The following is a 16488-nucleotide window of genomic DNA, read 5'->3' as shown; positions in this document are numbered from 1 at the left end:
GGCTGAAAAACCTCTGGTATTAGAAAATCTCAGTGATTACATTTATTTTATTTCATTAATAAGCATTAAGCTTAATAAATATTGAACTGCTGCTAGGCTCTGAGGAACTGAGATTAAATAGAATCACTGCCTTCAGCAGTAACAACAATCATGTCTTTAGCTGACCACAATAATACCTAATATTTATTGACTGCTTCTTATAGTCTAGGCCCTGAATTCCCTATCTCATTTAATCCCATAACCCTACAGGGAATAAATAAAGAAAGCAACATTTTATATTGGCTTGACAAATAAGGAAATAAGTTTGGAAAATTTAAATAACTTGTCTAAGGTCACCCGCCTAGGAAATAATAGAGTCAAAACTATATTGCAGTAATTGGACAACTGCCAATCAGAAGTCTAGTGCATCCCCACAGGAACAGGGAACCAGTTAACATTCTTTATTCTATTTGTAAGGCTGCTTTGAAGAGCTTTGTTCTTACTGAAAACTTCAAGTAAAGATATTAGAACAAATTCCATTATAAATAGGAATCAGATATGGTTCTGCGTCAAAAAGCTGAGTAACTTTTTTTACAGAAGAAATTTATCAGATTATGTAATTGTATTTCTCTATATAAATTTGAAAAATCCTTTATTGCAATTATTGTTGCTGTGAAGAGTACATTAGCACAAGTCAGAACTTCACAGCTATTGAGAATTAAACTACAAGGAAAACAAGTTGGAAAAATGAGGTGAGGCTCAAATATGTATCTATATTTAACTTTATATGAATAGGAGCATTAAACTTCACTGCTGCTTGAGGCCATTAAAATCTTTTTCATTATCCTGGGAACACTGTTGGTCAGATCACTTCTAAAATTCATGGGAGAGAGAACAGTGACTGTGGCAAATGAGACAGATCCTTTCTTTCCCACATATAGGTTTCGTATAACCATCCTTTCAAGGGTTTGTTGACTCATAATGGTGAGACCACCTCGAATTAACATAGTCCTTCTCTTAAGCAGAACAATCTACTAGTCAGAACTAGTACTAGTAGTACTAGTAGAACAATCTAGTAGTCAATCTAAACACCAGTAAATACCATGTGTAAGCAGTGTACCAGGAGTTACGGGCTACAGAATGGGAAGTAATCTTGCCAAGAGCTAGAAAACAGAAAACACACAACACACACACACACACACACACACACACACACACACACACACACACATGAAAATAACTGTAGATTTCCTAATGAAAGCTAACATCACATTTCCCACAGGTGAATGACAGAAGCCTTGGAGATGAAAAGAACTTGTAGCAAGGTTCAGAAAAGGTCTATACCTACAACCAGGAACAACATCTTTGAAATCCACAGCTCCTAAATATTGACTGCTCATTGCTCTGTCCACCTTTACAGCCCTCACTGTATCCTGTCTGTTGAGTGACCTAATTTTTTTTTTAGTGAAAAACCTAGTATCACCCATTGCAATCAGTTTTGTCTAGGACACTTCTGCCTTTTCATACCCAAAGAAGGTCCTCCTTTGCAAGGTGGGCTCACAGATTTTGACTGAGTTAAATTACCATAGAGATCATCTTCTTCTCCTCACGAGGAGGTATGCATTAGACCTGATCATTTATGGGTGGTGAGGAAGAGTTCTACAGCTCTTTCCCATGTGACCCTTTCCAGGGCAGATAATCCTGAGAAGCACTGGAATAGATACCCTCTCTTGAAATCTTCTCTTCAAGGGTAAAAAGTGTCATCCTTAAAGTTTTTCCCAGGAGTCGTAGAAGATGACTCAGTAGTTCTAGTCATGTACTTTAATATGGATGCCAAAGAGTAAAGCTGGACTCTCCATGAAATGCCTTGACTTATTATATCTCCTGATTAGTCCCACTTGCTTTGTGGTCAAATAAGTGGGAAATGCTGAAGACTTGAATATTTACAGTGCAGGAAAAATATTTTAAAGTACTAGAAACTTTTGCAGTAAAAAATGTGTTTAACTTTTCTTTATATCCCCCCCCCCTCTGTTATTTTCCCTTTGTGACACCAGTAACATTCCTAGGAGAGCTCTTTGAGAAATCTTTCTTTAAAGTCGAGAAATGTTCATGAATATAAATACCTATGCAGGATGCTTGGTCGATGACCAACTATTGTAAGATGATTAGTTGCTGCAAATTGCCCTTCATGACACAAAGTTCACACACATCTTCTCACTGCCCTCCATCCATTATCTGGAGTCTAAAACAGAAAATTCAATGTATTATGATGTAAATAGAAAGGTCAGTCATGTCTATCAAGGCAAGGGCTTGTTAGAGAAGCAGAGACGTGCCCCTTTTCTGTAGCTCTGAGTCATCTCCCTAGAGTTAGTTATTTCCTAACTTTTGGAAAAAATACAGGGACAGATAATAAAATCCTTACCATTTTCTAAGGAAAGGAGATGAGACACCTAGTGATTTCTGGATGCTGAGAGAATTATTGACTGATGGGGAACTGAAAGGAAGCCCTACCCCTTCACTAAACAGGAGTGTGGCTGCCCACAGGTAGTGTCCCAGGCTCCTGGAGCAATCATAGGAGACCCTGCCATTGTCTTATACAGCTCTTGGCATCACTGGCATGTGATGTTCTTGCTACAGAGGCCCAGTTGTAGTGACCAAAAGACCATAGATTGTTTATCTGCATCCTGTTCCTCCAGTCTCCTCTCTAACAATCTACTTTTCTCTATTCAGAAGTCTTTCCAAAATACATGGGTGTTTACCTTCCCTCCTTCTGAGATCCCATTAAAATGACAGTATAAACCCCAAATGATAAAGAGAATAGGATGAGGACCATAAGCAGATAAGAGGCTTTAACAGACTTCTGAAATAACAGAGAAGACGAAGTGGTAGCTGAGGAAACAAGGCAGAGGATGCAGCTATAATGGGTCTGCAAAGGGGTAGCTGAAGAAGGAAAACAGAGAAGATGGAGTATCTTATGTAAGAGGTATAGAAGTCTTTGCAGAAGCCACACAAAGGAGCAGGCAGCTGAGGAAGAATCCCACCTGCAGAACTTAGAAACTCCAGGTATTGCCAAAGGCAGGAAGGAGAAAAGGGGTGAAAATAGGGAGCATACTTGAAGGTCTATATATGGAAGAGTTAATCCCTCTACCAATCTTTCCTTCTTTGTGAGAACACTGAACATTCAAATATCTACCTGTTAGGCAAAAAACCAAAGAAATAAACATTTGTAAAGTATGTTGTGATTGGCAGAATTACATCCCCCCAACATTCATATGTTGAAGTTCTTACCACCACCACTCCCCACCCCTGTACCTCAAAATGTGACTATATTTGGAGATAAGGCCTTTAAAGAGGTAATTAAAGTAAAATGAGGTTATATGGATGGGCCTTCATCCAGTATGAGGTGTCCTTGTAAGAAGATGAGAGTAAGACATATACGCAGATGAAAGACCATGTGAAGTCACAGGAAGAAGATGGCCATCTGCAAGACAAGGAAATAGGCCTCAGAAGAAGTCAGCCCTGCTGACACCTTAATCTTGGACTTTTAGCCTCTGGAGATGTGAAAAAATAAATTTCTCTTTAAATCACCAGTCTATGGCACTTTGTGTTGGCAGTTTTAACAAACTAATACATAAATTTTCCTCAATTGAAGTTGAATAGTGTCACAGTAAAGTTTTCTATAATTTAACACTGATGGATATTACATCCCACAGTATTGACTGTTTTGCTGTCTTTCTAATCACCCTAAATGGAAGGCTCCTTGATAACAAGGTCCTTGTTCTTCATAGATAGCTCCCAGCCAGCTTTGTGTCACCTAATTCTTAAATGTGAGAGAACCACCATTTATACAAAGGTTACCTTAAGGGATTTAAGGGAAGTCTCCAACATAAAATAGAGAAGCCAAAGTAAATAAATTTTTTTTAATGACCATAGATGGAATAGATGATTTAGAGAAAGAAGACTAATTTTCCTAGTTAATATTCTTAAAGAAATTTGATAAGAGATTATACTGTAAAGCAAAAATAAGGGCTATGAAGAAAGGATGGAGAAAGAATAAAAGGCCTGGAAACTGAATATATGGCTATAAAATAAAACTAACTGAGGAGTTGGAGGATATTTAGGAGTCCTCCCAAAAAGTAGAAAACAAAAAAAAAGAGCCTTAAAAAGAGAGAATATAATGAACAGATAGGACCAACAGGGAAGGTACATCTTACAATAAAAGTCCCAGAAAGAAAGAACAGAAAATGGAAAAAAAAAAAAACATAAAAATAATACAGGAAATTTTTAAACACTTAAAGAACAAGAATCCCCAAATTCAAATAGATAAATGAAAAAAGACCGAATATCATTGTGAAATTTCAGAATATCAGCAACAAAGAGAAAATACGAAAATCTTCAAGTGTGAATGAGAGGGAAAAGGGTCCTATATGGAAATGAGAATCAGAATAAATTGGATTTTTTATCAGCAACATTGGATGATAAAACACAGGGAACCATACTTTCAAAGTCCTACGGGAAAATTGTGTTCAACCTGGAATTATGTACCTTGCTAAAGTATCATTGAAAGCAATTATATGAATAAAATAAAATCATTTTCAGAAATGCAAGAAGTCAGAAAATCTACTTTCTTAGAAAGCTAACTGTAGATGTGCTCCAGCAAAATACACTCAGAAATCAGGAAGAAATAAATCATGTGGTTCTAGATAATGAATTTAATTGAGAATTCAATTTTGTGCACCAGATTTAGAAAGTAACCAGTCTAAAGGAGGATGTCATAGTGCTCAAGGGGAGGGGTCTTAAATAGAAGGGGAGGCTTGATAAGATTGTCATGATAGAAAATCGGGGGGGGGGACAAAATTAAGAGAGTAATTCTAGGAAAAATCAGACTGTTGAATATGAAAAAAGATGATTTGGTAAAACAAAAACAAGAAAGGAGATATAATCAGAGTCTATGACTTTGTTATGCAGCAAACAACTTTTACATAGTCAATGTAACCATTGCAGTGTGTGCACCCAGAGATTTAAGATGAAGTGTAACCATTGCTTTTTGACTTTTAGATCAATCTATAATCAAAACACTGAAGACTTAACTACAATTATAAAAAGATTAACACTGACAACCTAGAAGTAAAAGTACAGAGGAGAGAGCCTGGGAGATCAAGAGGCAGGAGGCTGAAAAGCTGAAGTGATACTAATATTCTCATTACCATCTGGAAGTTAAGAGATATTATTTATATTTGAAAGATCAGAAAATGATTCTGTAGATGTAGTACCTAAAGGTACAAGGACAAGGTGTAGAAGAAAAATTACAAAGCAGGTCATTAGTATGGTGATCTAAAATGAGGAATGTATAGAAATTGTGGTAAATCTCCTTCAGTCAATAAAATGAATGTTATTTAGATATAGGAAAATATTTGAGATATTTTTTTAAAAAAAAGCAGACTGCAAAATTTTATAAAATGTTCATCTAGTTATTTTTTGATGGGTGGCTTTATGGGTCATTTTCTATACTTCATTCAACACATTTTCTGTAGTTCATCTTTGTAGAAGGTGTGTTGGTTATCTACTGTGTTTTGGCACTGTGCTAGGGCTGTGAGTATTGAATATGGAAGTTTATAAAGACAATCAAGTCTCTGCCACACAGCTTACAGTCCAGAAAGGAGACATATTTACCAGTAACTATTTAAAAATGTGAACTCTATGATGAAGGACATTCATGATGTTAGGAGAGCAGTGAGCACAGATCCTAAGCCTAATTTAGGAATCTGGAAAAGATTCCTTCAACCAATAACTTTTATGTTTTAAATAAGAGAGATTGTTTTCTTTTTTAAAGCAGAGATTCAAAATTGGAAGCATATTATTATCTCAATTACATAAATGTATGTGTCAGGAAAAATTCTCAAGGGACACAAAATATTAACTGAGATTATCTGTCAATTTTGGAATTGAGGAATCTTACATTCTTCTTTATACTTTCCTGATTTTTCCAAATTTCTACAAGGGATAAGTAGCTTTGATAATAGAAGTTATCATTAGTGGTAAAGCAGTTAGGTAGTTGTGCTATTTGAGATCCTTTCCCTAGTCCTACCTATGGAAGCTGAAGGCAGTTACTAACATATCTGAAGCACAAACAGTTACCAAAACATCTGTCTACCCTAGACTTTTTAAAAGACTGTCATTGGAGATGGTAGATTCCTTTCAACAAATGTTTCAGTTAGCAAACTTGGAGACTGTCTTTGTTTGCCATGAATTTTGCTAATAGTAGCACATGTTGGGATGTTCCTCAAAAGTGCAAGGAGATGCAGATGCCAAGGATAAACCCAGCAGTTCTATTATATCTGATATTTCTTTATTAATTGGGCTACTGTGCCATGTCTTTAAAAATTTAACTATATCCTATAGTATGTTTTTACTGAAAAAATGTGGTTTAAAATGTAAAGTAATCACTATTTTTATGCCCATGTTCCTTGACTTGTGTTTTTAGGTTCTAAAAGCATTTAAATTGGTTCTCCAGTGACTAGTTACTCCTACATGTAGGATCAGATCTATCAGTGGTGATTTTTATGGACTTGGACATTCAGTTTACTGCACATATAAGTCCTCTGCATCATATTATTTCTCCAGTCACACATTTATATAATTATTTTGAGAACCACAGAACTCTGTATTTCATCCAAAGATCCCTTTTCTCCAACATGAACTAAGGTGGAAGATCAAACTAATGCATTGTAAATTGGCAATACATTTAAAAGCCTCACATTATATTACAAGATTCAGCTGAAAGGTAAATTGCAGTGTGTGCACCCAGAGATTTAAGATGAAGTGCTGGGGCATCAGTATGCAAAGAAAATCTCTGTGGTCTCATGCCTTAGGAGATTTCTTAATAAAAAAAGTTTAGGATTGGTGTGTGAATGTTTCACTTTATCTAACTTTATCTTCTCATGTCTATTTGTTTGTGTGTCTCCTAGAAAAGGGGGAGGTTCAAAAGGTATTGTTATGTTACAGAAATAGTACAGGCTGCTAGTCAAAAGAACTGGATTCTAATTCTAACTTTATCACTAACTAGGTAAGTCACCAGAGGTTATCTCTGGTTTTCATTTAAACGGAATGATCTCTTCAAGTCAGTGATTTGATGAGATCTTACTTTTGGATTAATCACTGAGTAAGGGCTGTTCTAACCAGTTCCTCCTCCTCTGGGATCCAGGCCTTTTGTCCTCACCCTATTCAGAGCAACTCTGTCCCCACCAACTACCTACTCCAGGAAAATTTGACAGCAAGAATTCAACAGTGATGAGGGAGCTATACTAAAACATCCTTCATATGGCCCAAAGGAGAGAGATCTGAAGGGATGTAGGGTTAGTCAGAGTCCAAAATGTATATCTTCTCTGGAGGAACCTCTCAGGCCTTCCCAGCTAAACTCATGGTCTTATCCTTTTCCTAGTTCTTTTTCTGTATCCATTTACCTGAACTTCCAAATCTACTTCTACCTCCAGATTGACCTCTAAGCTGATTCTGCCACTGGGGACAGTAAAGGGGTCATAAAGGAAATTAAACAAAAAGTCAAGTTCCACTCAAAGGGGAAAAAAAAGCTCACGGTAACAAAAACCAAGGTTCTGTATGCCCCCATCAACATAAAACACTGCTTCCCTATAGAAGCTCAACCTTTTTCTATAATTCTCATTTTCCATGAACAACCTACGTATTTCCCAGAAGACACGTCTTTGTTCTCTTATGTACATTTCATCTAAAAGTATGTTCCATAGCACAATGATCCAACTATAGGCTGAATTCTCTGGAAACTGCCAGCATTTCTCTTTCTACCCTCCTTTTGTTTCTAAGAGCAGTTGTGGATTAGTATAGACCCAAAATGGGAGTTGAACTATGTATTGCATCTTTTATCGTGTAGCTACAAAAAAAGCAGCAGGGCTAACCAGAAATGAGCAACAGGAGATTTCTGATAAATAACTCATGGTTATCTAGAAGCTGAATTAAATCACAGACACCAGAATTTGGAAATTCATTTTGAACTGCAAAATTAGAGGTAACGGCCTCCTACTTATATGATAGTGTCAATTTAATTTGAAATTTGAGTATGGTTTTACAAGCTTAGCATTCCATTCTGTGGTAGCAGAGAGCATTTATGTATTTATCAGGTTTCCATGCATTTAAATTTGGAAAAAAAAAAAAAGATGATTAAGAAAAAAAAAAAACAACAACAACAATCTGGGTGTCCCTGTTGGATACTATAATGGATGTTAATAGTATTTAGAAATAAAATGAATGAGATTACCTTTTTATGGGCTCAATATTCATCAGTGAAAAGTGCAGAAGATGAATTCAGCCCTATTATCAGGCAGCTTGAGCCTTTCCCAATATAAAACCGGAAGTTAGAATGAATGCTTCTTTCATTGGGTTTGCATCAGGTAGACCAAATGAAGATTGTATAACTCATACACCGCTCACAAATCCTTTCTCTCTCTAATTTGAGAATAAGAAAATCCACTATTAATTTTGGATTCTGACAGGAGAGACAAAGAGGGAGCAGTGAAGTTCTGGGGGAATTTAAAATCTCACTACATTCCCAACTGACCCTAGTTTGGGCCACTTCTTTATGGAAAGCAGCTCCTGCCAATCATTTTTTTTAAAACTTGAGCCTCATTTCAAGAGACTTATTGGTCTTGCTTCTGCAGACTCATAATTCCTTTATTTGCTCTTGGGAGGAAAAAGCAGGTAGAGGCTTAAAAGCTAGATATCCCCACAATCCTATCTACTTGTTCATCATTCTTAACCAGGCAGAAAGTTGATGCAACACCTGTCTCTAGCAAAGGATTATTTTCAGATACTGAGGTGTTGCCAGAGACAACTGGTCAGAGAAGTTAGGAGGGAGAGGAAAGAGGAGGATCCAGATCCAACCCTTAGAACTGGTTGCTGCTTTCTCCATAGGACTGTGCATTGATAGACCTCCTGTCCCTCACACTTTCTTTTTCCCCTCCCCTCTCATTCGATGTCCTTCTGACCCCGAATTCGACCTTTCATAGTAAGAGATCAGTATGTTTTCACACTTGGGAAATCTCATTCAAGAATTTTTGTCAATGGACAAGTCATAAGAAGCCCTTCCATTTTAGGGCTCATTGACGTCACCAAGGAGGCGATAAATATCTGTTGATATAATTGGATGTGAGATTCAGTGTTGAGATAGCAAAACTCTGCCCCTCGTTCTCTGGCAGGGCCCTATGATTTATGCAGGAGCAGAGGCAGCACGCAATCGAGCTGTCAAGAGAGCGTCAGCTTATTAGGCAAATGCTGCGTGGTTTCTGAAGAGGGTCGACGCTATAAAATCCCACTCCAGGCTCTGTTGTGGAGAAACTCAGAGCCCAAGTCCGTTGAGAGACTGAAGAGAAAGATAAGAGGGGAAGAAAAAGAGAGTGAGGACAGAAAGGCGAAGGGAAGAAAACCCCTGAAAAAGCCCCGCAGACGTCCCTCTGCAGAGAGGCGGCAGCGCCCCACTCACCTGCAGAAGCACCTCAGAAGGTAGGGAGTGCTTAGACGGAAACGCGCCTCCAACTTTGCATTGCCTAAACTGCCATGGTGTGCGCGGCGGAGCCGGGTGTCCCTTTGAGAGTATGTGTGTGAGTGTGAGTGTGTGTGTGCGTGTGTTTGCTGACTGTGCTTCAAGATTCCGGTAGTAGCCGGGATGTGTCAAAAGCAAACTTAGACGGCTGCTACCAATTACTCCTCGCTGGCCTTGTAGACGAGTCCCCGCCATCGATCTCGACCCCCGAGAGAAGGACGCAAGGGCTGGGATGGAGAAAAAGGAGGAGAAGGCAGCAGTTCTCAATTTGGAGGACAACGCTGAAAGATCAGGAGAGGGCGGGGGGGGTGGGGGTGAGATCTAAAATTTGTAGATCTTCTCTAGAGTTCGGGGAATCGGTTTTGGGGATCATTAGAAAGGGGGCTCAGAGACCCTTCGAGGGTCTCGGAAGAAGGGTCACTCCACCAGCCCGACGAGGGGCTGAGCTTTAGTGCTGAGCCCTGTAGGCATCCCCTTTCCTGAACCGCACCCCCCCCCCCCCCGCCTCACTCCAACTCTAGAAGTCCTAGTTCGAGAGCTTCAGCACCGCGGACAGTGCCTGCCTGAACCCCCGAGGCGCGTCTGTGTGTATCCGGTAGAAAGACCCCAAGCGCACCTCCCATTTGAGCTAAACTCTGACCAACTCTTTCTTTCTCTCTTCTCTCATTCCTCTCTCCGCCCACCTCTGTGCCGCAGCGAGCGCCCCTACCATGCGGCTGCCGCTGCTCTTGTCCGCGGGCGTCTTGCTGGTGGCTCTCCTGCCCTGCCCGCCATGCAGGGCCCTCCTCAGCCGGGGGCCCATCCCGGGCGCCCGGCAGGCCCCGCAGCACCCCCAGCCCCTGGATTTCTTCCAGCTGCCGCAGCAACCTCAGCAGCCCCAACAGCCGCAGGCTCGGCCCGTCCTGCTCCGCATGGGGGAGGAATATTTCCTCCGCCTGGGTAACCTCAACAAGAGCCCCGCTGCTCCCCTCTTGCCCGCCTCTTCACCTGTCGCTGGAGGCAGCGGCAGCCGCCTTTCGCCGGACGAGGCGGCTGCCAACTTTTTCCGCGCTTTGCTGCAGCAGCTGCCGCTGCCCCGGCGCCCGCTCGACAGCCCCGCAGGTCCCGCCGAGCGCAGAGCCGAGAACGCCCTCGGCAGCCGCCAGGAGACACCGGAGAGGGAGAGGCGATCCGAGGAACCTCCCATCTCGCTGGATCTCACCTTCCACCTCCTACGAGAAGTCTTGGAAATGGCCAGGGCTGAGCAGTTAGCGCAGCAAGCTCACAGCAACAGGAAACTGATGGAGATTATTGGGAAATAAAACGGTGCGTTTGGCCAAAAAGATGCAGCATTTAGCACACACAAAAAAAAAAATGAAAAAAAAAATTAATAAAGTATCCTGTATCATCGCATTGCTCTAATACCATTTGTTTATTTTTTTATAGCTTGAAGCCTAGCCGATATACAGCCAGAGAGCCTATACTCCTTAATTAGCATGCACAAAGTGTATTCACGTGCAGTAACAGCAACAAAATGTTATTTGTATTGTCTACTCTGAGTTTCCATTTCCAGGTGTCTTTAATGGTGTTTAGAAAGTATAGACCCAGAAGGAAATGTTTTGAAGCAGACAGAAGTCACCCAATTTATTTTGTTGTGGTCTGAGCCAAAGAGAATGTCATTCTCTTGGGTGGGTGAAACAAAATCTGTAAGCTCTTTGAATCAACCTTTCCTTGTAAACGTTTCGGTAATAAAACATCTTTCCAATCCTTGGTCAATTTGGTTGTGTAAGAGAATGTTGAATATTTATATTTTTAATAAAAGCTGCAAAGATAATGGTGACTTTATTTTTCCTTTTCCATGTTCGTAGGAGTAAAGCTCTCAGCTACTGGCTTTCTTCACCCTGACTTCAGCACAAGAGAAAGCAAAACTCCTTGCATTAATTTCCTACTAAAAATGCAAACATACACCAGTGGCTTACACAGATACTGCAATTGCCTCTCTGTACGTCAGATTACACCTCTGAGGTTAAGTTAAAATAATTTGGGAAGTTTCTTCCAACTTTAAGACTTGATAATTCTATGAATAGGAGATCAATTCATAATGGAAATAATAATTAACTCTGATTAACTATAAAATGTTAAATAATTGTAGGGGGCAGGGAAAGAGGAAAGGCAAAGAGGAGAGAGGTTTGCAAGGCATTCCTCCAAACTATAGGGCCATCACTGCTTGTTTTTTGTTTTTGGTATGAGAAAGACTCACTTTATCAAGCTACTATTTGGTACCAAAGATATACTTTTTCTATGCTATTTCAGTGCCTACTTTTAATAGGAGAAACTTGAAAGCTTCTCTACTTAAAGCAACGAATTTAATTGCTATAAAATGGCACTTGGGAAAATGTTTTATATAAAAAATATTTTGACTTTAATAACTTCACAAATGCTCTTCTCATTTATGTCTATACCAATCCTCATCACTGTAATTCTTAAGAATATAAACTGTGCATTTTGAAAATGGAACAGGCACATCCAATTAGTTCTACAGTGCATTTATCTTTGGTAGTTGAGTTATAACTTAAAAAAAAATTCAGTTGAATGTATAATACTCCGAAATTAATTTGGATGTATGAAGATGCTTCTTCCCTTGGGACCCTTTGAAGACACTTGACTAACATATTAATAAGATCACATGAAACACTGAATAAGTCATTATAAGACTAAGTTGTTAAAAACAACATTTATTTAAGAGTTCATACAGAATAACGTAATACTTTTGAAAGAGGCATTATGGTGGGACAAATAAATCAGGATTTAAGTATATATATATGTATTTTAAATATGTATTGTGTGTGTATAGATATTTAAATACACACAGTTATTCTATGGTTCACCAGGTTTGTGCCTCAGTAGATACATAAGAAAATAGACAGTTCCTGTTGGAAATTCTTTTTTAATTCAAGTGCTTGATATCTGCACATCTAACTAAGTTGAGAAAAATTCACCAGAAATGTCTTAGGCCTTCAGCCTTCTGGACTAAGAAGTGTCACCAGAGCTAAGGAACATTTCTGGATATACCTCAGTGACATCTGTTATGGAAAAGAGGAAACCTTTGTAAAATGTTTCATATCTTTGGTCAATGATTTACCTTTTGTCCATATATTGATAAATCAGTCACTTCTGAATTAACACTGAATTTCACTGACCAACTGCAATGTTAAAGAAGAAGAAAGAGAGAGCTACTATATTATAACAAAAGCCAGTGCCTATTAGAGACAATAGTGTAGTGCACACTTTTTTTACACTTGCCACTTGTTACAGACACACACATGTATCACACCTACATACTCTTCATAATGTTTCCCACACAATAAAAGATTTGCATAAGGTCAAGTTTCTTTTTTCCAATACTTTCAGCAACTGTTTTCTCAAAATTGTTTTCCCTCTGGAAAGTCATCTGGAATTAAAGGGTTTCTTCTTTTTTTTGCAGAAATCCTGTTCAGAGGTCCCTTTCATCACCTGCATCATATTAATTTCACCTAGGTTCCCTGCTGCTGGTGTGCATCTCAGCCAGGCAGACAAAGGGCAGCAGTTGGAATGAACATCATTCACTCAGGGAGTTCAACCAGGAAAAGGAGAAGACATGACGGGCTGGCTCAGAATCAGCTCCGTTCCCACTCCCTGAAGCTGCGGCCTGTACCTGGAGGGGAGGGTCCTCAAATCCAATCTGCAACAGAAGAAAATCTGGATCAGAGGAAGAAGAGCCTAGTCCTTTTGGGTTGGTCCAGTCACTTTTCTACTTGGGAGAAAGGATAATAATAATAATTATTATATAGAACATAATTATTATTAGGGATGGAAAGCAAGCTCAGGCTGTCTTGGCTACGGCCAAGAGCCATGAAAATAATTCACACTCATGATCCCAAAAGGGGCAGCAGTAATGCATGCAGTGGAGGGAAGTTCTTGGGAAAGGGTCCAGGCTATTTTTTTTTAAGTTCACATATATATGATTTACTAAGCCAAAAGTGGCATTGAACTAATAGGGACTTGTGTTTAGAAAAGTCCTCAGTGTACAACATGATGACTATAGTTAACATCGCTGTCTGACATATTTGAAAGTTGTTAAGGAGATCCTAAGAGTTTTCATCACAAGGGAAAAAAACACACTTTTTTCTTTTTGGCATCTATATGAGTTGGTGGATGTTAACTAAACTTACTGTGGTCATCATTTCATAATATATGTTAAGTCAAATCACTTACACTTTAAACTTATACAGTGCTGTATATTATATATTTATATGTAAATAGTATATTTTTTGCAAAGCGGCAAGCTTAGTTTTGAGCAAATCGTGAATGAAAGGACTTTTTTTTTTCTCTAGGCAATAACATCTAATGACATCAAAATTTCTAAAGAGATATCTATTTTTTATATAGGTAGCTCCATAAAAGGTATCTATCCTTTATAGATACCAGACAGATACCATTGTGATTTTGAAGTAATTGACCAATCTAATCTCGTAAGTGAAATTAATTTTTATTGTTTTGAGTTGAAAAAATAATGATGAAATGGGAGACAATCATACAGGAGTCTTGCTGAAATGCAATTTGATGTGTATACTCAGACTCCTTACATTTAAAGGTACTTTGACAAACACAGCTCTTCCTAGAGCTACGGAAGATGGCCTAACAAATTCTGATGACTTCACTGGTAAAATTATCCTGCTGGATTAGAATGGCACTGATTTCAAAGCAATGAGGTAGGCACATGCATTCAATGCAGAAGCCCGGGGTGATTTTGTGAAGCTGCTGCATGAATGGACGATAGAAAGCTGACATGACAAAGCAGAATTTTGGTAAGTACGCTGTGTTGTTGCCACTTAAAATAGTTTAGAGTGAAAATGAGTGCTTTTCCTGCACCTTCCCAGATTTTACCGTAAATATGTGTTTTAGGGTAATGTTTCAAGTTCAGTAAAATTGTCCCAAGTCTTTATGGTTCGGGGATTTTCCTTCCACCTGCCATGTTGTTCCTTAATAGAAAGTTTAGAAAGGCCATGAAATCATACTCAGTCACAGTAGAATAAAATCAAAGCAAGTAGTTTTCCATGAAGGAATAGTTGAGACATCAAGTGAAATTGGGCTTTTTTTTTTTTTAAAGGCTACTATTATGCTATTAGATTCTATTTGGTAATGGGTTAGATACCTCTGTGTCCTTGAAGTTGATGTGGAAAAAACAACCTGACAGAACCCTGTGCCCTTTTATGGACATCAAACTATTTTCTTCCCCACTGTAGTCACCTTACTCTAACTAATCCTAAAAACAAAACAAAACAAACAAACAATAAAAAAAAGAAACCAAAATAAAACAAACAAAATAAAAAACCACCAAATAAACCCCCAATCCAAGTGATCTGGGCATATCAGTGAGCTGTGGAAGACCGTTTTCTAACCACAATTTTATAGAAGTGAATACTGAATTCTGCCTAAAAATACAGACCACGAGTGTGCATTTTGTAGCCTCTTTTTCTTGAAAGCAGACCCTAATCTAGAGGAATCTTCCATGACAGCTGTTCTGAACTATCTAAAGGGCAAAACTAGTAGCGTAAGGTATTTTCTGTAGAGGGATATAATCTTTGCAAAACTGCTGGTGGCTAACAAACCATTTGATACTGCCTTTGGGATTTGTATATATTTTTGTGCTTTTCTGTACTTGAGAAGAAAATCTATCTTCCATTGAAAAAGTTCTAGCTGTTAGGACCTTGACAGCCTTCAAAACTTGCTATCAAGTAGTTAGGTTGCTCCTTTAACATTCCTTGTGTTTTCGTGCAGTTATTAGATTTCCTTCTAAATGATATGGACAGATGCTGTCTTTCAGAGAAGAAAAGCCAGTGTCTGAGTGGTTGCCAAGAGCAGAGATTTATCCTGAGTATTTTCAGGTGGCTACACCATCTTCTTGGTCTTGTTTATGTAAAAGTGGGGACCCACCAACCATCTCAGCAAAGATGTTTTATGCCAAGACGTTGAGCCTGGCATAGAATCCTAGACTAGCCACTTACTAAGCTGTATGACTTGGATAAGTCAGTTAACCTCTGACTTAAAAAACTAAGGTTTTTCTTTTTGTAAGAAGAGATGAGACCCTATCTCACACGGCTGTTGTAAGTACTGAATAAATAAAGTAATACATCTAAAGCACTTTGCACATGCCTCACTTACATTAAGTGTTTTTAAAATGTGCATTTCCTCCTTCCCTCTTCACCCCTTCCTGTTCCTCTTCTTTCTTTCCTTTCTTATGTTAGTGAAGAGGCTCCCCTACCATACAGAATCACCTGGGGACAGCTAATGAGGAACTATATACAAGAGCAGTGACCCCCCCAGTGAGGAAAAATGATTATATTTGCAATCATCTTGTCAGAATTGGTTATTATAGGATTTAATTCCTGTGGCATACTGTAATCATGATTATCCATGATCTATCCAGTGTATCTCCCAGTAGCCCAACTTTATATATGGCTCTTTCCTAAAGGAAGAATGAGTTAAAGATTTAGAAACCTCATCTCTATATGAATACAGCCCACTAAATCATAAGCAGACCTTTTTCCTATAGCTGTCCTCAAATAGAATTGTATATATGTATTCCTTTAGGTAGATTTCCAAATGCTCCTCTATCACAGGAAATGCTATTTCTTGGGAATACAGGTGTTCCATGGAGCTGAACAAAGGATAGAACATGACAAGCACTGAAATTCCCTACCTGCTTTTGTGTTTGTCCTGCATTTCAATCCACTTTGAGATGTATAAGAAGATGAAGAAAGGATTATTAGTCCCTTATTACACTAAATTTTACACATTTTTCTCCAGTAACCAAACTTACAACCATCACCTAACACTCTGCTGTACCACTATGGGGCTTCAGATTATTTGAGAAATGAATTTTAGGCATAAAATAAAAGCAGGAAATGGAGGAGGGA

General features: G+C 38.7%; 2 protein-coding genes across 12 annotated transcripts in view; one reads left to right on the top strand and one right to left on the bottom strand.

Annotated features, from left to right (window-relative positions):
- The window catches only part of CRH (corticotropin releasing hormone), a 188613-nt gene extending 177248 nt beyond the window's left edge, over positions 1–11365 (top strand). For all 6 annotated transcript variants that reach the window (XM_032315720.1, XM_032315719.1, XM_032315717.1 and 3 more), the window contains 2 exons: positions 9207–9510; positions 10247–11365. In XM_032315720.1, coding sequence (XP_032171611.1) covers positions 10261–10851 — 591 coding nt within the window. In that variant the 5' untranslated portion in view covers positions 9207–9510; positions 10247–10260 and the 3' untranslated portion in view covers positions 10852–11365. The remainder of the gene's footprint in view (positions 1–9206; positions 9511–10246) is intronic.
- A 211-nt stretch (positions 11366–11576) lies between these two features.
- Positions 11577–16488, bottom strand: part of TRIM55 (tripartite motif containing 55) — a 43697-nt gene continuing 38785 nt past the window's right edge. For 3 of the 6 annotated variants that reach the window (XM_032315706.1, XM_032315702.1, XM_032315707.1), the window contains one exon: positions 11577–13250. In XM_032315706.1, coding sequence (XP_032171597.1) covers positions 13128–13250 — 123 coding nt within the window. In that variant the 3' untranslated portion in view covers positions 11577–13127. Of the gene's footprint in view, positions 13251–14455; positions 14551–16488 lie in introns of all 6 variants that reach the window. The other 3 variants (XM_032315708.1, XM_032315704.1, XM_032315703.1) reach the window with 2 other exon arrangements.

The sequence above is a fragment of the Mustela erminea genome, chromosome 16 (genome assembly GCF_009829155.1).
Source record: "Mustela erminea isolate mMusErm1 chromosome 16, mMusErm1.Pri, whole genome shotgun sequence".
Lineage (NCBI taxonomy): Eukaryota > Metazoa > Chordata > Mammalia > Carnivora > Mustelidae > Mustela > Mustela erminea.
Note: the sequence above shows the minus strand (reverse complement) of the source record. Positions and strands in the feature narration are given on the sequence as shown.